The sequence below is a fragment of the Mastigoproctus giganteus genome, chromosome 7, assembly GCF_048544385.1.
Source record: "Mastigoproctus giganteus isolate SK-2022 chromosome 7, ASM4854438v1, whole genome shotgun sequence".
NCBI classification, from domain to species: Eukaryota; Metazoa; Arthropoda; class Arachnida; order Uropygi; family Thelyphonidae; genus Mastigoproctus; species Mastigoproctus giganteus.
Genome location: NC_143581.1, coordinates 132545647 through 132571087, shown reverse-complemented (window position 1 = coordinate 132571087; position 25441 = coordinate 132545647). Strand labels below are relative to the sequence as shown.

Genomic DNA, 25441 nt, shown 5'->3' with positions numbered 1-25441 from the left:
ATACAGGGTAACTACGAGTGTGACAAACTTGCAGGGGGTGTAGGGGGCACAAAGACGAATCGGAATCACATAGCATTGCAGGGTCCGAAATGCCTTCGTCATGCGGAAGGTCACGTGAACAAAGAAGCAAAGATGTTATTTTGTTTGTTATTTGGTTTTTAGGAGCATTAGCAACTAAGGCCATACTGCTCCAGGAATATGCAGTGGTCATTCCCTGACTTTTCCGCATCCTCCGTATTTGGTGGTGACGGGCTCGAACCCTGGTTTAATCAAGAAGCGTGTGCTACGCACTGCTGCTCCTTCCCACCTGGCTATGGAGGTGCCTAAAGAAGCGAAGAAAAAGAACAGAAACAGCAACTCGTTAGTGTAACAGAAATCATTTTAATGACAAGTTTTACATTGGCAAAAAGCCATGCTACAGAAGGTGTTCGAAAGTTCGACCAGAAGCAGTCACACAAGCTTCACAGCGCCGCCGCATGGAATCCCTAACGTTCTGGAAGATTCCTGGCGTGTCTCAAATCTCCCCGGCAGCTACAGAGATGCGAGCGACGAGGTCTTCAACTGAATCAACGGGGGTCTCGTACACCAATGTCTTCATTTGACCCCAGCAGAAGAAGTCCAGGCATGATAGGTCCGGCGATCTAGCAGGCCAATGAGCTGGACCACCACGACCTATCCAATGATGTCCAAATGTAACGTTTAGGTGTTGGCGGACATCACTGGTGTAATGTGGGGGATCCCCATCATGCTGGAACCACATTGAGCAGCGCAACGACTGAGGAACATGTGCTTCTTCTATAAGTTTGGACAGGACTTGCTGTAGAAAGATCAAGTATGCCCTACTGTCCAGACGAGGGGGCAGAAGGTACGGTCCAATGAGGTGGTCTCCAACAATGCCAGCCCAAACATTGACAGAGAAACAGCGTTGAGTTGCACCTGTTCGCGTACCATGGGGGTTCTCCAAAGCCCACAAATGGGCGTTATGTTGATTGAAGGTTCCCTCTCTTGTGAAACTTGCCTCATCCATGAACAATATGGACGCAGCAAATGCGCTGTCTGCCGCACTCTGTTGAAGAAACCAAGTAGCAAAAGTCCTCCGGAGTGGATAATCCGTAGGCTCCAACGATTGGACGCATTGCAGATGGTATGAACTCATTTAGTTTGTTGACAGTATCCTCCATACAGTGGATTGGGAAATACCCAATCGTTGGCCTATCGCTCGAGTACTCGTACTCGGATTGCCTTCTGCAAGACGGAGGACATTCTCCTCATTGTCTGGTGTCCTTGTCATTCGCTCTCGATTCATGGTACCTCATGAAACAACCAGCCTCACGTAACCTTCTGTGCACACGTGCGAAAATCGTATGATGAGGAGCATGCCTGTGCGGGAAACGTTCCTGGTACAAGCGCAGAGCGGTGCGCACATTACAGTCCGCAGCTCCATACGCGAGGTGCATGTCGGCCAGTTCAACATTTGAATACTCGTCCATCCTACTGCCTCGGGAACCGGTTCGCAAATGCTGACTTCCAGCGGGATTGCTGTTCACGGACCCTGCAATGCTATGTGATTCCGATTCGTCTTTGTGCCCCCTACACCTCCTGCAAGTTTGTCGCACTGGTAGTGAATCACCCTGTATATTGATGCTATGGGTTTGTTTTTTCCCTAAAGGTTGAATTCATTCAAGTGTTTTGGAATGTCAATTAATATGCCAAATCTTGGAGCCACTTAATACTTTTTATGCTGAACTCATCTTGCACTTTCATTCTCAAAAATATAATAATTTCACTTCTCAAATGACAAAAACTTTTCATGGCTTTTTCTTTTTCATGTAACATGAAAGCCAATGAATTTAGCATAGTACTGCAAATTCTTGTTCTCTTTCCACATCAGTAAGAAAATTAGAAAACTGGCGGTGCTTCAATCCTCAGGCCTGCATAAAGTTCATAATTAATACATCTCATTTTAAAACATTGTTGAACTTTATTATTTTGCTGCACAACATTTTAGTCAATGGAAAGCATTAACTTTACCACCAAATTTTTTATTTAGTTATCTGCAGCACTGTTCTTGGAACCAATCATAGCAGAAGTACACACAAAAAATTCACATTTTTTTCAGTATATTATATACTTCTTTTTGAAAATTTCTTTTCCAGTTATAGTTTTCCAGTTATATTTCTTTTCCTACACATTCGAATTAGCTCCAAGAGTTCTTTCATTATTACAAAATTTGTGGTGTAACCACGGATAAACAATGTAAGCTGAGGTACAACTTTAATATCTGGGCTTTCATTGATAGTTATATATAAGCTTTAAAATCTTTGAGTAAGCTAGAAAATCATTATTAATAATGCTTAATTGGCTTCTTTTTATTATTAGCTAAGTCAATGACTTAGCTAATAATAAAAATTTTCCGACTTTCTCAATTGAAGAAAACTTCTTGGTATGAGAGAAGGTGGTGAACATTCCAGAATTAAGAATATTCTAGATTGCTGACAACTTTTCATATATGGGCTGCTAATTATTCACTTTTTGCCATGTAAAGGATGAGAAATTGGTGGTTAGAATCACTCTGTTAGTTAATTTTTTTCTGCAAGTTGGTAACTAAGTTATAGTATATGTATTTTTGTGTGGTTCTATTTGAATTGTCTATGATGTCCTACAACGTTAGAAAGAGAAAGCATAAAATGGTCTCTCTCTCTCTCTTAGAGAAATGCAGAAAAATGACTACTCACAAGCTGGAATCAAATTGTTGGTTAAATGCAATGTTGGAAGTTTTTATTAGTAAAAAAAAAAAAAAAAAAAAATATATTTCTCTTATTCACTGACACTAAATTGCAAGTATGCAGAAAACACTTAAACTGTATGAATATCCTTTAGTGGGAACCATCTTGTATACCTGGTTCCAAACATGACTGCACAGGACTCTGATATCAGCAGAAAATAAATGTGTGTGTGTGTGTGTGTGTGTGTGTGTGTGTGCGTGCGTGTGTGTGTGTGTGTGTGTGCGTGTGTGTGTGTGTGTGTGTGTGTGTGTGTGTGTGTGTGTGTGTGTGTGTTTGGAGTAAAAAAAAAAAAAAAAAAAATCAAAAATCACTATACATTGTAATAGTATAATAATTTGTAAATTTAGCGTTGCCAGGCAAATTGGGCTTGTAACAACTTGTGTGAAAGTCAATACACAACAATTTGCACTTTATAATCCTTCCTTGTGAACTCTGCCTGATCACAGGGAAGCATTATATGGAATAAATGATGTATATCTACTGCTGTGCAGGTTATATAGGCTCAGTGTATGGGTGGTGATGATGCAAATTCTTAAGCCAATAGCAGTGACAGAACTGAACATCATACTTCCTGCTGGATGCTTAACATGCTTGGCCATCAAGAGGAGGCAGTAGCCAGGTTAAACTAATGAATATATGGTGCCCAAGAGGAATTTTTAAAGGGTTCCTCTTGTGCATGTGAACATCTGTCTTTTGATTCTACTACTCTGCTTCAATTAGTAGTCAGTTAACATTTTATTAGAGTTGTTTAATATTCTAATATAGATTAATTAGCATTACTAGAGGCACATGATGCAAGAAATCGAGCTTATACAGCATCAGCCACAAAAAAAGAAAAAATCTTCTCATTTCACTGAGCCATTTGTTCCAAATATTTGTCTAGTTCTGCCTTGAATTTATTTAAGCTATCAACTTCCACAACAACAGATGGAAGTTTGTTCCAGCAATCAACTACCCGCTGGCAAAAGGCAAATTTCCGCACATCTGTTCTACAACTGTCTTTCTTCACTTTGAATCTATGCCCCCTCAGGTTTGTAATCTGACCAAGAGGAAGAATCCCATCAGCATTGAGCCTGCTCAATCCATTTAAGGCCTCATACACCTCAATCAGATCATCTCGCAGGTGCCTAGTCTCCAGAAGCTGCAATTTGCAGAACTTAAGCCTATCTACATAAGTGCACCCCTTTGTTCTCTTCACCAGTTTTGTTGCCCTTCTCTGTACTCGTTCTAGCAACTCCTTCCTAAAATGAAGTTTCCAGACTTGTACGCAGTACACAAGGTGTGCCTTATACAAGGGGATAATCACCTTCTTATCACTGCTTGCAAAATTCCTGTATATCATTGTCAAGACCCCCCATGGCCTACTCTGGCAGCCTGTCTGCACTGTTCAGAAAACTTCATATCTGACTACACAATTATCCCTAAGTCTCATTCATTCTCCACTACCCTGCGTGTAACGGCACCCAGTTGGTACATTTCTTTGGGGTTACTGCTACCCATATGGAGCACTTTGCATATGTCAATGTTAAGCTTCAGTTGTCACATCTCAGCCCATCTGACCAACTTTTCCAGATACTGTTGCAGCAGAATACTGTCATTAACAACGCTGCCAACCTTTGTATCATCTGCAAACTTTGACATTAAGCTTTGGATATATTTATCAAGTTTTGTTTTGTATATTTTAAGTTATTTTATATTTTGTGTATAAGTTTTGTATATTTATCAATGATATTGATGAAGGTATCATCAATATCATTGATAAATATACAAAACAACAATGGGCCCGACACCACTAAATAACATTAGTCCATGTAGAGCAGTATCCATTGATTACCACTCTCTGTCTTCTCCCACTCAACCAATCTTTTATCCATTGTAGCAGTTTGCCCTTAATGTCATTATGCAGAGGGACAATCACCTCCTTTTCCCTGCTAGCAAAATTCCTATATATCATTGACAAAACCCCATGACCTGCCCTGGCAGCCTGTTTGCATTGCTCAGAAAATTTCATATCTGACTGCACAATTACTTCCAGGTCTTTTTCATTTTCTACTACCTTAAGTGTAGTACCACACAGTTGGTACGTTTCTCTGGGGTTACTTCGACCCATATGCAGTACTTTGCATTTGTCAAGGTTAAACTTCAGTTGCCACTTCTTAGCCCATCTGCCCAAATTATCTAGATCCTGTTACAGTAGCACACTGCCATTACTGTCATTAACAACCCTGCCAACCTTTGTATCATCTGCAAACTTCGACACTAAGCCTGATATACCTTCATCAATATCATTGATAAATATACAAAACAACAGAGGACCCAACACCGAACCCTGTGGGACTCCACTAATAACATTAGTCCACGAAGAGCAGCACCCATTAATTATCACCCTCTGTCTTCTCCCACTCAACCATCCTTTTATCCATTGTAGAAACTTACCCTTAATACCATTCTGCTCCAATTTGTACGATAGTCTTCCATGCACAACAGTGTCAAAAGCTTTCCTGAAATCCAAATATATGATATCAAAATTATTTTTTGCATCCAGTTCCTTTGTAACCACATCATAATATCCTATCAAATTTGTCAGACAAGACTTTCCCTTAACAAACCCATGCTGTGTCTGAATTATTGCTGTAGTCTTGTCTAGATGATCCTGCAATGCTTCTTTAACCAGTGACTCCATTATTTGCCCTGGAACAGAAGTCAGACTAACAGGTCTGTAATTACTTGTGTCACCCTTTGTGAATTGGAGATACATTTCCACATCTCCAGTCTGTGGGGACTTCCCCTGAGTCTCCATGGACTCAGAGAAGATAATTTAATTTATTAATCAATTATTAATTTAATAATGTTTTATTAATTAAATAAATCTAATTAATAAAACAGCTAAATTTTAATATAGATGTTTTACCCATATAAAAGTGGGACAATTCCTTGAAATGCCAGGTTTTGTTCAGTTAAGTTATTATTCCAATTTAATTAAAATTCCAAATTATTATGCTATTACAGTGCAGAGTAGTGGTTTTGCCTGGAATTATTTTGTCTGCATTCTATATCATTTCTTTTAACTCCCTTATATTGAACAAATTTTTTTTTAATAAATTTCAAAAAATGATTTAATGGCTACGTATATTACTTTATATTTTTCTTTAGGAAGGTTCTTTACCTTTGTGATTTCACACAAAGAGGTATATTGGTACTCAAGGAGCAGAATCGTACATTGTCAAGTATAATCTTAACTACTGTATTAGCATTAAATCATGAATCTATACTAGATTCATGATTTAATAGTGCCTTTTTCTTTACAACAGTTTTAGAGTTCAAAGTTTTATTATAGAAATGTAATGATGACTGTTTATTACCATTATTGTTCATATGGTGTAGTAACTGTTAAGTTCATTGTGAATCAAATGCTTCTGCACTGTCCTGAAATTGCTTCATTTTTTTAAACACATTTTTCAATTTTTAGTTAGACAAATCAGCTCACCTTATAGTAGAATCTGAACAGGCTGTGGCGATTAAGAAAATGTCTGGTTTAGAACCTTCAGCGCCATTAGATTTCCATATACTAACATCCATATAACGAGTCTGAAGGTCTGATGATGTCTTTTTAATTTTTGTTTTCCAGGACTTTATGTGAGATTTATCATGATTTCCAAGAAAACTGCAAACCATCTGTTTACATAATATTTTGCCTAGAAGTAATAAATACAAAATGGGAATATATTTTATTCACTGGGAAATACATACAAGTAAATTTAACACGCATATTAACAAATAAAACAAGCACAAAAAATTAAATAAATAATTAAAAAACTAACTAAATAAAATTTGATGGGGAAATGTTAACAAAGAAGCTAACTATTAAGAAAACATGGCATTAAATATCTGCCACAAATTGTGGCCTAATGGAAATGCAGAAACAAGTGAATTCATTCTGCCTTTTACTAAACAAAAACACCTACAGTAGTAACAGCAGAACACTGACATTTCACAAACTTCAGAGAAGGCATTTTCATATGGGGGACATGAGGACTACCTTAAGACAGGCAGTAACACTGCTGGAAATTTAAGTGTTAAAATAGCCTGTAAATTGGATTAACTGCAATTAGCAAAAATCTGATTAAGGCCAATACTGGATGATTGTTCAAAAACATGTCTACAATACATTTTCAATATGAACATTGGGTGAAGCTACACGAACACATCTGAAATGTAACATACTATATACACAGACATTTTTGTCAGTCTCAAAATGGATTTCATTTAGACTCACTGTGGGTCAGCAGTTTAGATATATTTAAAAATGAAAATTGTGAAAGAGAAATCATTTTGTTGCTGGTGGTTCTCATCCAATACTTAAAATAAATAGTTAGCAGCATTCAAACTATTTATTTATTTTTTTCCTCATCAAATTCAATGAACACGAAGCATTCAGAAAATTTCTTTTTATATTATGGCATGTCAATATGTAAGCTTTCAGCAAAAGAGCATTTCTGTCTGATAAAATTGTGACTAGATTATTATTATTATTATTATTATGAAAAGATTATTATTTCATTATTTTCTTTACTATATCCGGTAAGCATAATTCATTTTTGCTATGCTAGAAGGATTTAAACCAGCTTGAAATGCCAAGCTGGTTTAAATGTTAATACACTACTTTCAAACAAATGGCATTGCAAAAAGGTTAATTTGTCATGTTTAAGAGACCACCTACTGATAAGGAAGCAGCAAGTTTTGAACCAGGCTGTCACAGCACATCTCATTATTTAAATAAATGACAGGTTAGCCATTTGTTTGTAGGCAGCACAATATCAGGTAACTTGTTATGAAGGAAAAGTTTATTCTGCTGTGAACAATAAAACCATATGAAAGGACAAAGCAGTCTGCACAACTTCATATAATTTCATTAACGTGAAATGACATTAGCTATTTCATAATTTTGAAGCTCCAGCTTTGTATGATTAATTTAAAAAATAAAGTGACTCTATACCTTATAGTTTTATTTAATTGTGTAAAATAATATTTAGATAAAATAAATAGCATACAAAAAAGACCACATAAAAATTTCTGGATTATCTAATAAATTTTTCAGCATCAAACATTATAACTAGTTAACACAGATTCTATTACCTCAGGACTCTATTACTTATTACTACTGTAATTATGATGACCACTCATGAGGATTCAGCATGCATAATAAGAACATCACTGGCAATATTTCACTTGCACATGCTGAAATGAATTTCATCTACTGTGTTTGAATGCTTGTTTAGTCTGCTATACAGAAATAATCTGGTTATGTTCTAGTATGTAAGATGCAGCAGAAACATGTTAGATGTGGTATTTTGAATGTTTGTGTTGTTATTTTTTGTTATTTGGTTTTTAGGAGCATTAGCAACTAAGGCCATATTGCCAACTAAGGCCATACTGACCTTTCCGTATCCTCCGTATTTGGTGGTGACGGGCTCGAACCCCGGTTCCCACCTGGCTACTGAGGCGCCAAATGTTTGTGTAATTTCATCATGAAAAATTTTATTTGTGAAGGCTGGATTTTATTTTTATGTGATTAAAATTTTAGTTAATGCTAAAATTTTTACCACACAAATATTTTAAATTAATACCATTAAATATTTAATATCTGGAAACAGTCATACATAATTAAACATCTTAATTAATACTTTTAATATTTAAGTTGAAAAATGAGCTATGTATAATCCTATAACCCTTGCCATAATTCTTATAGCACAATTTTAATTTCCACATTAAAGTGGGGTAATACTAATAAGAAACCACAAGTGCAACTAGTACTTTAATTGAATTTTGCACTGGTACACCTCTGTATCTATTAACTTCACACAAAATAAATAACAGAAGTCTTGTTCCTTTTCAAATGTGTCAGGTTTCTCTACTTATCATATTCCTATTGGAAAATAAAATCTTAATTTAATGGATCAATGCTCTTTCCAATGACATGATACAATGAATTTCTTACTGAAACACTAACATTTTTCCAAAATGTTCATATCATCAGTATCCATTATAATATTTTTTAACTAATACAAGAACATATTTGATAAATTTGCCATTTATTGCGTTTTAAATGATCTGTAAGAAAACTAGTTGTCTCATGCTTGGAATGATGTGCTTAAAATTTTCACTTGCTCCTGGAGGTATGCATATGGGGTCTTTGAGATCCTACATGATATCAGTGATGTTGTGCACTTTTTATACTTAAACCATACAGCTGAAACTCCCAATAACACAGTTCAGCAAAACCATTTTCTTTGATTTGTTAATTATTTGTGCAAACAGGAAAAATGCAGAAATGCAAGTTAAACCTATTCTCCATAATTATATGCACATGATAAGAAACAAGAATTTAAAATTAGTAGCATCTCTGTCTCTCTCTTCTCTCCTGCACTATCCCAACAAAATTTTTTTTTTCGTCATACCTCTGGAATGAAAGTTGGTTATTCTGAACAAAACTAATGTCCTGATTATGAAAATATCAATCTTTTACTTCTGTCACGTCTACATCTAAAGATATACACATTTTTTAAATTCCTTGTGTTTATACAATATCAGCATACAAGGTTGTAATTATTATACGCAATATATGTTACTTAGACATGTTTCCCACTCAATGATTTCCTTTTATACTCCAGATTGCATTCCTGTTTAAGGAACCAACAGTAATCTCCGATCAGGGCAGAGTCCCAGAGACCTTGGTATCATTTTTCCATTACAGATACGACCTGGTGGAAGCGCTCTCCTTGTTCATCATTGACGTCTGCTAAGTTTTCAGGAAAGAAATCCAGAAGGGAATGAAGGAAATGCATTTTTAATGACATTAGGCACCCCATGTTCTTGTAACATTTCAGCAAGTTTGTCACCATTTGCTCATAGTTCTCTTCTTTTCTCTTTCCGAGGAATCCATGTGCCATGAAAGATCTCCATGCAGCCAGTTCAACATCATTCAGGTTTCTTTGAAATTCTTCATCTTTTAGGAGCTTTCTTATTTGAGGGACCTATGAAAATTCCTTCTTCAGCTTTGCATGAGATAAATTTGGAAACATTTTCAGTAAATACATTGGAATCCGGTTATTTGGGCCACCAGTTAATCGGGGCAGCCGTTTATTTGGAGCAAATCTTAAAAAACAGAAACCAATCAAGAAAATAGCCAGGGTTTACTTCGCTTAATTGGGATAGCATGCCATTTTGGGGCAGGAGACCGCAGCACTGGAGATTACCCTACGATTGTCTCCGACGGTACCACATGGTTCGGTCGAAATTCTGGAGGTCACAATCATAAAACAATAAAAACAATTAGCAGTCACCTGTTTATTGGGCTTTTCTGTTAGTGAAATCTATCATAAACGGACAGTAAACTCGATCTTACTGAATTTGCGATAATACCAACAGCTGGAATTCTGTGGATTGTTATGGTGAAATGTGTTTAAACTTCCATGAAATCTTCAATCATATAAAAAAATCAATTTTCAGATCTTCTCTTCATTCCTATTTTTAAAGCTTTGTAACTCGTTACTCCGTTCTCACTTGCACGTATCGTGTTACTTGCAATTTGTGTGTGCTGTGTTCTTTGTTATTGATTACTTATCTTTTTACTGTTTTAAATTTTAACCCCCACCTGCAAATGTCAGTGAACAGAAATGTCAACTAGTTTAGTTTAGTTGGTATGTACATATTACAGTGCGTATTAATTATTCCAATTATCAGGTATATTCTTCCGATTTTCACGTATCATTTAATTTTTTAATTGGTAAGGTAATAAAGGGTAAATCTGTGCTTAATATGTTTGCTTTTATAGCCTGTGGATAATATTCCTCCTATTTTCACTAATTAGAATTGCTGTTTAATAGAATTAAAATTCAATTCACAAACGTGATCACAATGAACGGCGCTTACTCTACATCGTATAATGAACGGTACTTTACTATGGTGACTCCATCGTAACGTGATTTAATTGTACAGTGAATCAGTTGTAAGGGGAGGGTACATTGTATTTTTAACTATTTACATGAAACTTCGGATAATTGGGGCAGCCGCTTAATCGGGCCAAAATGCACTAGTCCTGATGTGTCCCAAATAACTGGAATCGACTGTATATGAATCCTCTGCTTTCTTTATCCAGTGCCTTATTGAAATTCTTAATCAGTCCAAGTTTGATGTGTAAAGGGGGAAAAAAAAACTTTTGTGGATCAATTAATGGAACATAAATTACATTGCTTTTGCCGGGAATATATTCATCTCTCTCTCTTGTCTCAGTGTTGTATGACGTAGTGTTTGGCTGTTGCAAGACTATCCCACAAACACAGGAAACAACATTTAGTGAAACCACCTTGCAATCCAACAAGCAGTCCAATCATTATGAGATCACCACAAATATTCTAACCATAGTCATTGTAACGTATAGCAGCAAGAATCTGGGACATACTACAGTAAGTTTCTTTCAGGCCAATGGTGAACAAGAGGAATTGATGGTAAAGTAGTTCCATTATGAAGCAATACTGCTTTCAAACTCAGCTTTGACACATCAGTGAACAAACGCCATTCAGAAGTTTTGTGATCAATGTTCAGTTCGTGCCTGAGACCAACTGACGTCTTTGCAGACACACATGTTGTTTTCCACTGCAAAATATCTTGAAAACTCTTCATTTCGCTTACGGTATATTGTAATGTTTGTATCTTTGGCGAGTAAGTTCCAATGTTGTAGTCTGGATCTGAGTAATTCAGCCTTTTCTTTGGGTAAGCCCAAGTCTCTGATCAAGTCACTTAATTCTTCTTGTTTAATGTAGTGTGGGGCCTTTTCTTTTTCTGGCTTGTAGTCCAAATCATGTGAAGTAGATGGTTCCGCGACATCCGGTAAAACGATTTATTCTGTACCTTCATCCTTACTTCCAATACCCAAAGGTTTTGGTGGCACAGGTACTGGCAGTTCTTACCGTGTGGCACTGGCCAAATTGCTGATGGGATATTTGGATGTGATGCAGTGCTTTCTCTTTTTGGAAATACCTTTTTATTTTTGTCATGCAAAAATAACAGTCGTCGAAATGATCCTTGGGCTTGCGCCACACCATAGGGACAGCAAAAGGTAATGCTCTCAGCTTGCCATATAACCACAGCCTTAAGTTCGTTGTACAAGTAATACAACAGATATGTGGAGCCCAATTTTTATTCTCGGTCAATGATCTTGCAGCTGAAGTACAATGAATATGCAACTTTTGTGATTGTATATTTTCTTCCTCTGAGTTTTTGGGGTTAAGTGTCCACAAACATAGCAGAAGTTGTCTGGGTGATTGATGCAAGTCTGTACTTTATATTCTCCATTTTAACAATGCATTAACCTAAAAACAGTAAAAGCAATTGGTAAATTTGAGCAGAAGATGAATACTACATATTTATCACACACTACATATTGAACAGTTCAATGGTGTAATATACAAAAGTCCAATAAACAAAACCAAAAAGTTAATAAGTTTAAAAATTGTATTTCAAACAGAAATGATATTTTTGTACAGAATACATTTATCTATCTATATCTTAAAACTGAGACGTGATAGGAAATTTTTATGATTGATTTTAAATTCTATACATAAAACTTGTCTAGAAACAACCATTGATTTGATGGAGGTAAAAATCATGTTGGGTAGTGTTATCGAAGCACAATGACTTTATGTTTATGGTGGCAACTGGCTGGCATCCAATTGTGTAGAGGTCTGGAGGCCTCATTTTAGGAAGGATGTAGAGTTGCTAGAATGAGTACAAAGAAGGGCAACAAAACTGGTGAGGGGGAACAAAGGGGTGCTCTTACCAAGAAAGGCTTAAATTCTGCAAATTGCAGTGCTTGGAGAGTACTCACCTGCGAGGTGATCTGATAGAGGCGTATAAATCCATGAATGGGTTGAGCAAGCTGAATGCTGATGCGATTCTTCCTCTTGCTCAGAATAAAAACCTGAGGGGGGCATAGATTCAAATTGAGGAAAGACAGTTGTAGAATAGATGTGCGGAAATTTTCCTTTAGCCAGTGGGTGATTGATTGGTGGAACAGACTTCCATGTTTTGTTGTGGAAGTTGATAGCCTAAATAAATTTAAGGCCGAGCTGGACAGGCATTTGGAATGAATGGAGGGGTGAAATGGGAGGTTTTTTTTTTTTTTTTTGTTGATGCTGCATAAGCTTGCTTTCTTGCATCATATGCCTCTACCAATGCTAATATCTTTAAGTAAATCTCGCATCAGTACACTTTGATCACTGCCACCTAGTGGTTCCTTTATCTGCATATTCTTTATACACGAATAATCACTCCTGATAATCAGATCAATATCAGCAGTGATAATGATCTGGTCATTATCGTTAGTGATTTCTCTGTACAATTATTCATTAGACCTATAACACACTTCTACTCTCAATTTTGCTTTGCAGTGTTTATGTTACACCAAACTGACTCAACACTGCACTATCCACCCGTGTCAACTGGATGCACTTCCTTAGATTGTATGTGTTTCTTAACTAACAGCATAACCCCTCCTCCCTTCCTACCCTGTCTATCCTTTCTATACACATTGACTCCCCAAATTCCAATTCTGCACTGCTTATATCTGTGAGAGACCATGTCTCTGATATTCCAATATCTGCCTTTGATGTTATTGTTTATTTTTTTTTTTTGTAGTTGTTGGCGCATAGGCTTCTGTGGCCATAAGGCACCTCCCAAGGTTTTTGCAGTACACTGATCCAAGCCCGAGGCGGGAATCGAACCCGTGACCTTTGGGTTGCCAGGCAGGCACCTTACCCACCCGGCTAGCCCGGTCAGCCTACCTTTGAAGTCTTGACCAGCACTTGAAATTCATCAAATTTATTTACTATGCTTCTAACATTGGTGTACATGCAAGTATACATGACCTGTTCTTATTCTTAGTTACCCTAACACGGCCGTTGTATTGATTTGTTTCATGATGACTCCCACCAGTCCCTGAACTCCCCAGCACCCGACCCTCTGCTCATTCTAATAAAAGCAGTGCAAGAATCACTTTCACCTCTGCCTGTGGCTACTATTAACCTTTTAGTCTGTGAATCCTCCCAAGCCAGCAGTTTTCTGACCCACCTAATGCTGCCTCGAAAGCATCAGCAAACACTCTTGCACTCTTTATATTCACCCCTTCTCTTGTATCCCATCCCTGTAGAAGCAGTCTCCCCTGTTAACAAACAGAGACCACACTGAAAAAAATTCTACCCCATGAGCCTTGCACAATCCTTCCATGGCCGAATTGATTGACAAGGCTCTCATCATATACTCCCTCTTATAGTGTCTGGGCAGAATTGCAGACACATTCAAATTTAATTCTAACTCATGACTTCTTTTCAGCATTGACCTGTACTTGTCTGGTGTTGAGTTGAGCAGCTGAGAGCTTGATAGATTCCCCCATTTTAATACCTTCAAGGGCGTCTACCTGACTGTTCAAACTCTCATAAGCACACCCATCAAAATGATGAGTTGGCACCTAATTTCTTGACACTCTGCACCTAGCACACACACAAAGACATCCTCCTTGGCAAGATAATGTCCTGTTCCAGAGAGTCTGCAAACATATCACAAGTTGTATATTTTTTAGATGCGTTGGAGGATAGCCCCCCCCTCGGTTCTTCTCGAGTCACAGATTAATAAATTGAATTAATTAATTAGTTATCAATACTACACTATCCAATAGATTCCTGAATGCAGTGATTCCTATTACGCTATCTAGTTTTATGTTAGAACAACCTATTTACCCAAATTAAAAATCTGAATTTCGTACCACTCACTCTGTACAAAAACAATGACTGCAAGACTATATTAAGTAGTAACCTAATAAAACTCTATCTAAATTAAAAATAAAAATAACGAGAGTAGCTAGAACTACAAAGCTTCTTTTAAAGTTTAGTATAATAATATAATTAAGTAAATAAAACAGCAAAATGCTGATCTTTTTTGGAGCATGCAATTCACAGCTGGCACTTGTAAAGGGAGTTAGTGCCCTCTCATTAGGGGTAAATACTAGGAATTTTTAAACTAAATCTTGACATGTTGGCAACTCTCCTTCAGTCATTTGTTTCTTGACCTTGAGAGCTCCATGCAGCGGTATTTATCAGATTGATGTCTGTTTATTTTTGAGGTTATCATGTAAAAGTTGTGCTAAAAAGTGAGTAAAATATCGTCCAAGTGTCTGAACAATCTGAACTTATTTATTTTTTTTTTTATATTTGAACAAGTTATTAGCATTAGTTGAGGAATATGAACCAAGAAAGTAGGCTTAAACAAATAAAAAAAAAAAAAAACCTTTCCATTTCACCCATTCGGTCACTCCAAATGTTTGTCTAGTTCAGCCTTAAATTTATTTAAGCTATATACTTCCACAACAACATATGGAAGTCTATTCCAGCAATCAACTACTCACTGGCTAAAGGCAAATTTCTGCACATCTATTCTACAACTGTCTTTCCTGAATTTGAATCTATGCCCCCTCAGGTTCTTAATCTGAGCAAGCAGAAGTATGCTCTCAGAATTGAGCCTGCTCAAACCATTCAAGGCCTTATACACCTCAATCTGATCACCGTGCAGGTGCCTACTTTCCAGATGCTACAACTTGCAGAACTTAAGCCTTTCTTTATAAGCACACCCCATTGTTCCTCTCACTAATCTTGTTGCCCTTCTCTGTACTCATTCTAGCAACTCTACATCCTTCCTAAAATGAGGCCTCCAGACCTGCATGCAGTACTCAAGGTGTGGCCTTACCATTGCCTTATACAAAGGGATAACCACAACTACTGCCTTGTCTCTGCAAGCAAAATTCCTATACAGGATGTTGATCAAAAATGATGGTCAATAATTTAAAGGTAAAAAGTACAAACTAAGTAGAACATTGGGTCACAAATGAACTGTTTTTGAGATAAAGCACATTTTCTGTTAAGATCCACCACTGACTATGGGAGAACTCTGGGAGGGTAGTCTGTATTGCTGAGACCTTGTACATGCTTGATATGATAGGGGTACAGTAATTGGCGATAAAAAATTCCCATACAATGCTATGACTCAGTACATGCTCTTGCAGATCAACCCTCCTTGCCGAAATTCCTGGATTTTGTTCTATTCTTTCTAACACCCTTTCCTGAACACCAGGTGTTTTTCTTCTGGGCCTACTTGCTCGTACTCCATGTGCAAAGCGCCCATGTTCTCTAAGGTGTTGATGTACCCTGATGAATGTGCGCCTGTTGGGCTGCCTTCGGCGGGGAAAATGCTTCTTGGTACAAGCATGCAGCCTCGAGTGCACTGCCGTTGGCTTTATCATACACGAAGTGCATGTTCGCATACTCTTAGCTGCTGTAACCTCTCCATGTTGAGCACAACATAACCTAAACAAACATGTCAGTGGTGGATCCCAACTCTGTACAGTTCACCTTGTCAGTGGTTGATTCCAACTAGAAACGTGCAATATCTCAAAAATGATTCAAAAATCCTTTAGCAAAATATTTTAGTCACTGTTACAGTTGAATAAACTTCTAACCGTCCTCTCCATGAATAACTACTTATGTGTAAATGTAAATGCAAAATATTCATTCAGTTTGTCAGCTACCTGAGCAGGATCATCAACAGCCGAACCATCTATATCAAGTGGACCAATCTGATTCATCATCCCCTTCTTTTTAGAGTTTACATAAGTAAAGAAGTCTTTGAAGTTCCTCTTTGCTCCTTTGCCAAAGATTTCTCGTAATCTGCCTTTGTCTTCCTGACCACCTTTATGACTTGATTACAGACTAGCTTATATCTACCATAGGCTTCTGTGTTTACAGTATTTCTTGGTTGGCATTCACTTAAGGACCCATGTTTACTAGGCTTTTTTTTGCATATTGTAGTCTGTACAGTTCACCTTTAAATTATTGACCATCACTTTTGAAACACCCTGTATATCACTGACAAAACAGGTGCTCAGGCACCTGTCTGCACTGCTCAGAGAATTTCACATCTGACTGCACAATTACCCCCAGGTCATTTTCATTCTCCACTCCACTGAGTTCCAACTGAGTAGTACTACACAATTGGAATGTTTCTCTTGGGTTACTGCTACCCATATTGTCAATGTTAAATTTCAGTTGCCACTTCTCAGCCCATCTGCCTAACTTTTCTAGATCCTCTTGCAGTAGCACACTGTCTTTACTATCATTAAAAACCCTGCCAACATTTGTATCATTTGCAAACTTGGACATCAAGCCTGATATTCCTTCATCTATATCATTGATAAATACATAAAACAACAATTGGCCCAGCATCAAACACTGAGGGACTCCACTAATAACATTAATTCACGTAGAGCAGTGTCCATTTATTACCACACTCTGCTGTCTCCTATTCAACCATTCCTTTATCCGTTGCAGCAGCTTGGCCTTAATGCCATACTGCTCCAATTTGTACAGCAGTCTTTCATGTGCAACAGTATCAAAAGCTTTCTTGAAATCCAAGTATATGATATCAAAATTAATTTTTGCATTCAGTTCCTTTGTGACCCCATCGTAGTATCCAATCAAATTGGTCAGACAAGAGACTTCCCCTTAACAAACCCATGCTGCTGTGTCTGAACTATTACTGCAGTCTTGTCTAGGTGATCCTGTATCACCTTAACTAGTGACTCCATTATTTTTAACAGAACAGAAGTTCAACTAAGAGGTCTATAATTATTTGTGTCATACTTTGAATCCCCTTTGTGAATTGGGGATACAGTTGCACATCTCCAGTCGATGGACGTACCCTGAATCTAAGGATGCTCTCAAAACTATGGCTAAGGGTTTGCTTACCTCCTTTACTGCCTCCTTCAATACAACTGGATAGTTTCAATATGCCCAACATGCCTTTTTTATATTTAACTTCAACAATTTCTCCTCCACTTTGCTCTTAGTTATTACAAAATCTCTTAGCTCCTGTTTGAGTTTGATAAACTTCTGGTATTCCCCTCCTTGAATAACTCTTCATGTGTGAATGAAGATTCAAAACTCTCATTCAGTTTATCAGCTACTTGAGCAGGATCATCAATAGTCGAACCATCTATGTTAAGCTGACCAATGTGATTCACCCCCTTCCTTTTAGAGTTAACATAAGTAAAGACCTCTTTGCTGTTTTTCTTTGCATCCTTTGCCAAAGATTTCTTGTAATCTGACGTTGCCTCCTAACCTCCTTTGTGACTTGATTAAGACTAGTTTATATCTCCCATACGTTTCTGTGTCGCCAGATAATTTATATGCATTCCATGTATTTTTCCTCTCTGCCACGAGCCAAATTAATTCATCTGACATCCATTTAGGCATGAACCTTGAACAGTATTTCTTAGTTGGTATGAAACGTTTAGTAGCCTCCAACATTAAGTCCCTGAATGCTTCACATTTAGAATTCACAGTTGATAACATCATCAGTTGATCCCACTGTATAGAATTTAAAAACTGTCTCAGACCACTATAGTCACCTTTACGAAAAGAAAAACCCTTCCCTTTACCTTAGATGGTAGTTACATCTTTAAGTAAATCCCACATTAGCATTCATAAAGGCACATGATAGAAGAAAGCAAGCTTATATAGCATCAGCCAAAAAAAAAGCACCCTTCTCATTTCCCCCATCCACTTCCTCCAAATGTCTGTCTAGTTCTGCCTTGAATCTATTTAAGCTATCAACTTCTACAACAGATCGAAGTCTGTTCCAGTAATCAACCACCCACTGGAAAAAGGCAAATTTGTGCACATCTATCCTACAACTGTCTTTCCTCAATTTGAATTTATGTCCTCTCAGGTGATTATTCTGAGTAAGAGGAAGAATTCCATGAGCGCTGAGCATGCTCAAATCATTCAAGGCTTTATACACCTCAATCAGATCACCTCGCATGTGCCTAGTCCCCAGACACTGTAATTTGCAAAACTTCAGCATTTCTTTGTAAGAACAATCCTTTGTTTCATTCACTAATCTTACTGCCCTTCTCTGTACTCATTCCAACAGCTCTACATCCTTCTTAAAATGAGGCCTCCAGACCTGTATACAGTACTCAAGTTGTGGCCTGACCATTGCTATATACAAGGGGAAAATCACCTCCTAATCCCTGTTAGAAAAATTTCTTTATATCATTGACAATACAACATGATTTACTCTTGCTGCCTGTCTGCACTGCTCAGAAAACTTCATATCTGCCTGCACAATTACCCCTCAGTTCCTTTTCATTCTCTACCAGTGTCGGTGTAGTACCACACAGTTGATACATTACTCTGGGGTTACTGCTTCCCACATGCAGTACTTTACATTTGTCACTGTTCAACTTCAGTGTGCTGTGATCACTGTTACCTAATGATTCCTTTATCTGCAAATAAAATAAAATCTGATAATCAGATCAAGAGTAAATAATACTCTTCTCTTGATCTGACTCTAATCTTCTTCTGGAAAGAAGAAGAGTAGAGTCTGATCAAGTTTCTCCATCTGGAAAGTCACACCAAACAAACTCAACATTTCACTGTTCACCCATGTCAACTGGATGTACTTCCTTAACTAACAGCATAACACCTCCTTCCTTTCTACCCTGTCTATCCTTTCTGTACACATTGTACTTCCCAAATTCCACTATCTGCTTTTGATGTCTTCATCAGCACTTCAAATTCATCATATTTATTTACTATACTTCTAGCATTGTTGTTAATGCAAGTATACATGCACCTGCTAACACAGCCCATGTATTTACTTGTTCCATGATGACTCCCAGCAGCTCTTGAAATCCCCAGCGACTTGCTCTCTAGGCTGCTGCTCATTACAATAGAAGCATTCAAGAATCCCTTTCACCTCTGCCTGCAGCTACTGTTCATTTTTTAGTCTGTGAATTCCCTCAAGCTAGCAGTTCTCCAATCCACCTAACACTGCTTCGATAGCATCAGGAAATATTCTTGCATCCTTTCTATTTAAGTGTATCCCATCCCTGTAGAAGCAGTTTCTCCTGGTAGCAAGCACTGACCACGCTGAAAAAATTTAATCTGTGTGCCTTTGCACAATCTCTGCAGGGCCACATTGACAAGGCTCTATCAAATAGTCCCTCCTATCGTGTCTGGGCAGATGTGCAGACACTTTCAAATTTACCCTTACTCACGACTTTTTTTCAACATTGACCTGTACTTGTTAAGGAAATGTGCAGATCTCTTACTCTTAAGGTCATTAGTGGCAAAGTGCACAACAGATCACCTTTTGTGCCGTTAAAAGATGATACCTGGCCCACATCATAAACTTTTGCCCCTATTCCACCTATCCTTTTTGCATAATATATTCCCTGTCTCCCTGACAATAGAGTCATTAACAACTAGTTCCTGTGGGACCGGCGCATTCTTCTTTGGAGATTGCCACTGTTTTGTGCAATGCACAAGAGTGGTCTCTGTTTTTGAGTTGGGCAGCTGAGAGCTTGATGGGTGCTCATATTAATTTTTTTGAGGGCATCTAGCCTATAACTCAAACTCTCGTAGATGTCCATCAGAACACTGAGTTGGCTCCTAATTTCTTCACAGTCTCTGCACCTAGCACACATACACACACAAAGAAATCCTCCTTGGCTATATAGTGTCCTGTTCTAAAAATGTCTGCAAACATTTCACACATTTTTTTTTTTTAGACTATGTTGAGTTGGAGAATCGCCCCTTCGGTTCTCCCCCAAGCCACAGCACTCCTGTTACTTTGTGCTCGTTGGTTTTCTGCTCTAGTCTGCATCATGATTACATTTAAGTTTAATTTATTTAACAATGAAATTTAATAAGATTAATAAATTTTACTGATTAATTGATAATACTATACTAATCTAACCGATTTCTAATACAGTGCTACATATTTCACTATCTAGTTTTACGTTAAACCTTACACTATGAAGTTCGGGATATATGTTACGCTATTTTGTAACGGCAAGGGCAACATAAAATGGCAGCGTGACGAATGATAAAATCTACAGACACTAAATATTAACTTTCATAATTGCTCTCTAAATTCAAAATAAACCTCGGAGCTTGACTAGAACTATAAAGCTACTTACAGAAAATAATTTAGTATAACAATTAAATCAATAAAACAACTAAATATAAATAAAAACTTAGCATTTGCTGGAACTGCATAAATCTTTGCCAACAAGTGGATGGTTATCCACTTGTTTGTTCCATATCCAAATTATGCAGCCCTCAAGTAAAGATAAGATATTGCAGAATGTATAAAAAACTTGTCTTGTGCTTATTTTGGAGTGAAACTTAGTGAACAAGATAAACAATGGGCTCCACAGAAAGGTTGCTGAATCTGTGTTGAAGCTTTGAGATTGTGGAAAAATGGTAAAAAAGAAGGCTATGCCATTTGGAATTCCCATGATATAGCGGTAGTCTACAAACCACCGTGATGACTGTTACTTTTGCTTAGTTAATGTAGAGGGATACAATGCAAAGGGTAAGAAGAGAATTTTGTATTCTAATATTCCATCTGCCATTAGACCATGTCCCATATGGAGATAATCTGCAGATTCCGTGCCCTTCATTTATATTGGGGAATGTAACAGTAGAGATTGCTGAAGTGAAGCTTCTGAAGATGAAACTGACATCTACATGACTGGGAACACTGAGTTGAGCCCTAAAATGTTTTCACAGCATGAAGTCAATGATCTGCAAAGACATTTAAACTTACCAAAGGGATCTGTAGAACTCCTTGGGTCTAGACTTAAGTCAAAAATTCTTCTAGAAAAACGGGATGTTTTTCTCATGGTACAGACACAGAGAATGAGAACTAATCCCCTATTTTTCTGAGGATGGTTCTATGGATTTTTGCAGTAGTATGAATAGCTTAATGAACTATTTAGGAATTAGATACAATCCTATGCAGTGGAGACTTTTTATGGACTCATCAATAAGGAGTCTCAAAGGTGTATTCTTCAAAATGGAAAGAAATATGGGTCAATTCCAGTAGATCACTCTGTGCACCTGAAAGAAACATGAGAACTTAAAGTTGTTAACAAATATTAAGTATGAAGAACATGGTTGGTTGGTCTGTGCTGACCTTAAAGTGATAGGCATGTTACCTGGATGGCAATCTGCTTTTTGTGTGAGTGGGACAGTTGGATAAAGAATAGGCACTGTAATGTCACAGTCTGGCCCAAAGAGGGACAGTTTGTTGCATAGATCAAAGAACATCGTTTGAAAACCACTGGTGAACCCTGTATCCTATTTCCATCCTTGCATATCAAGGATGGAAAGCTGCCTTTGTATTAAATTTCAGCTGCCTTTGTATTAAATTCCCATTGATCACCCAACAGAAACTAAAACAAGGTATTTTTGTTGGATCTCAAATTTGCAAACATCAGGGACTGAGTTTTGAGGGAACTATGAATAAAAGAGAAAAACAGGCATGGATTAGCTTCAGCTCTGTTGTTGAGAACTTCTTAGGAAACAAAATGATCCAGACTACAAGAATGTAATTGAAAATACACTGGGAAACTTGAAGAAGCTGGGCTCCAACATGGATGTCAAGGTACACTTTTTACAGTTCCACATTGACTACTTCCTAAAAAATCTAGGATGTGTTAGTGAAAAACAACAGGGTGAGAGGGTTCACCAGGACCTCTCAGACTTGGAGATGAGGTAACAGAGGAGGTGGAATGTCACATAATGGCGATTATTGCTGCATGCTGAAGGGGAACTGTAAATTAGAAGGATCTACAAGAAAATCAAGGAAATAAAAATCTGACCCATCGTAGATCAGTTTTAAAATGATTTCAACATGTATTTAAATATAAAAGTCTAGTAAAAGTAGCATTTTATTATAATTGCAGTGCACAAATTCTGCCAAAATTAATAAAAATTTGTGAAAAATCAAATTTTCTTTCAAGATTGAATTTCCTGAAGAAACTGGATGTGTTGGAAAGAAATAGAAATCATTTTTGAAATCAGCATTAGAAAATGTGTTTGGGTGAAGACGTATATTTCTGTAGTTGCTGCAAATGGATGTCTTCCTTGAAGTTTTATCGTATATTTGATTAGTTAACATATTAATTTGAGTTTTATGAATAGATTAAATGGGCATAGTAGCGTTTTTTGGCTTATTTTTTAAATTTAGCTAGAGTGTGTGTGTGTGTGTGTGTGTGTTTATGTGCCTTTAAACATCCACTGTGTGTGTTATGGATGTTTAAAGGCACATAAACTACACTGGCTATAGTGTGCCTAATTTAGCTAGAGATTTTGTAAGTTACAACTTGCTACTCATACCGGTATCGTGCCAGTGTTTGGTTGGAATATTGTAGCGTAAGCAGTAGCTCAGAAGAATAGTAGGGTTTAAATTGAAATAAATAATTATTATGAAAGATTTAACCCTTCAAAATACTCATTTATTTTGGGCATATATATTTTGTACACCTTTACAAAGTACACCTTTTGGGCATATATATTTTGTATTTTTGATTAGTTAACGTATTTGTGTTTGTGTTTTTTAAAATTTGTGTTTTACAAATAGATTAAATAGGCTTAGTAGCATTTGTAAGCGTATTTTTTAAATTTAGCTAGTGACTTTGTAAGTTTCAACATTCGCTACTCTTACCACTATCATATTGGTGTTTTGCCTGGAATAACGTAGCATAATCAGCAGCGTAGAAGAATAGTAGGATTTTAATTGTAATAAATAAGTATTTTGGAGGTTTTAATCACTTTTTAGGCACATATCTTTTGTATTTAGCTAATGATATAATTTAGAATTGTGATGGTTACGGCATAGTGTAAATTGATAATGTATATTTCATTTCGAACTTGATAGCTAAGGTATAACATAAAACTATATAGCATAATATGTATTACTCCAATAGCTTAGTATAGTAAATTAATCAATTAAATTTATTAACCTTATTAATTTTAGTTGTTAATTAATTAAATTGTATTTAAATGGAAATCATGGCCCTGACTAGAACAGCAAAGAAAACATGCACAAAGCGGGCTGTGGCTTGGGGGAGAACTGAAGGGGGTGATTCTCCGATGCATCACACAGCCTAAAGAAATGTACAACTTGTGAAATGTTTGCAGATCTTTCTGGGACGGGACATGATGTTGCCAATGGGGATGTCTTTGTGTGTGCTCGATGTAAGCAGTGCGAAGAAGTTAGGTGCCAACTCAGCACTGTTATGGTCCTTTATGAGAACTTGAAGAACAGGATAGATGCACTTGAAGGACTTAAAAAGGGGGGGGGGTCCCATCAAGCTCTCAGCTCCCCACATCAATGTCAGAGCTCCCACTTGATCATCTGGCAACACAGCGGCAATCTTCAGGACAGAATGCACTGGTCCCACAGGAGCCAGTTATTATCAGTGACTCCATTGTCAGGGAGATGGAAAATATATTATGCAAAAAAGATATGTGGAATAGGACAAGAGTATGTCTGCCAGGGGCAAACGTTGATGATGTTGTAGAGCATATATTATCTTTTAAGGGCACAAAGGGTGACACTGTTGTACACGTTGGCACTAATGAAATTAAGAGTACAAGATCTGTGGACTAACTTAACAAGTACAGGTCAATATTGAAAAAAAGTAAAGAGTTAGAGTTAAATTTGAAAGTGTCTGTAATTCTGCCCAGACACGATAGAAGGGAGTATATGATGAGAGCCTTGTCAATCAATTCAGCCCTGGAGAGATTGTGCAAGACTCATGGGGTAGAATTTTTATCAGTGTGGTCTTTGTGCTTGTTAACAGGAGAGATTGTTTCTACAGGGATGGGATACACTTAAATAGAAGGGTGCAAAACCATCTGCTGATTCCATCGAGGCAGTCTTGGGTGGGGAGGAATACTGCTAACATGGGAGGATTCACAGACTAATAAATTAACAGTAGCCACAGGCAGAGGTGAAAGTGATGCTTGCACAGCTTCTATTGGAATGAGCAGCAGCCTGGAAAGTGAAGTACTAAGGATTTCAAGGGCTTACTAGGACTGCTGGGAGTCATCATGGAACAAGTAAATACATGGGTTATGTTAGAGTAAGTAAGAGTACGAATAGATGTATGTATATTTGCATGTATACAAAGGCTAGGAGTATAATAAATAAATTTTATAAATTTGAAGTGCTGGTCAAGACATCAAAAGTGGATATTGTTGGGATATCAGAGACATGGTGCCACACGGATATAAGCACTGCAGAATTCCAATTTGGGAAGTACAATATGAACAGGAAGGATAGACAGGGTAGAAGGGGAGGAAAGGTGATGCTGTTAGTTAAGAAACACATAAAATCGAAGGAAATGCATCCAATTGACATGGGTGAACAGTGCAGTGTTGAGTCAGTTTGGTGTAACATAAGGGCTGGGAAAACCAAGCAGAGTAGGAGTGTGCTATAGGCCTAATGACTTTGATGAGTACATTGAACAACTCTACAGGGAAATAGACTGGGACAGTAAATCGGATTGTCTTATAATGGGAGCATTTAACTTCCCAAATATAGACTGGAACTTGTGGGTTGGTCACTCACACACACACACACAACAGCAAGACTTTTGTGGATTTATTGGATGATTGTTTTCTACAACAACATGTTCAAGAGACAACCAGAGGTAATACTACTCTTGATCTGATTATCAGCAGTGATTCCTC

General features: G+C 37.3%; 1 protein-coding gene across 1 annotated transcript in view; it reads right to left on the bottom strand.

Annotated features, from left to right (window-relative positions):
* The window catches only part of LOC150083207 (tRNA (34-2'-O)-methyltransferase regulator WDR6), a 760490-nt gene that overhangs the window by 122969 nt on the left and 612080 nt on the right, over positions 1-25441 (bottom strand). The window contains exon 20 of the mRNA XM_090378434.1: positions 6274-6481. Coding sequence (XP_090234560.1) covers positions 6274-6481 — 208 coding nt within the window. The remainder of the gene's footprint in view (positions 1-6273; positions 6482-25441) is intronic.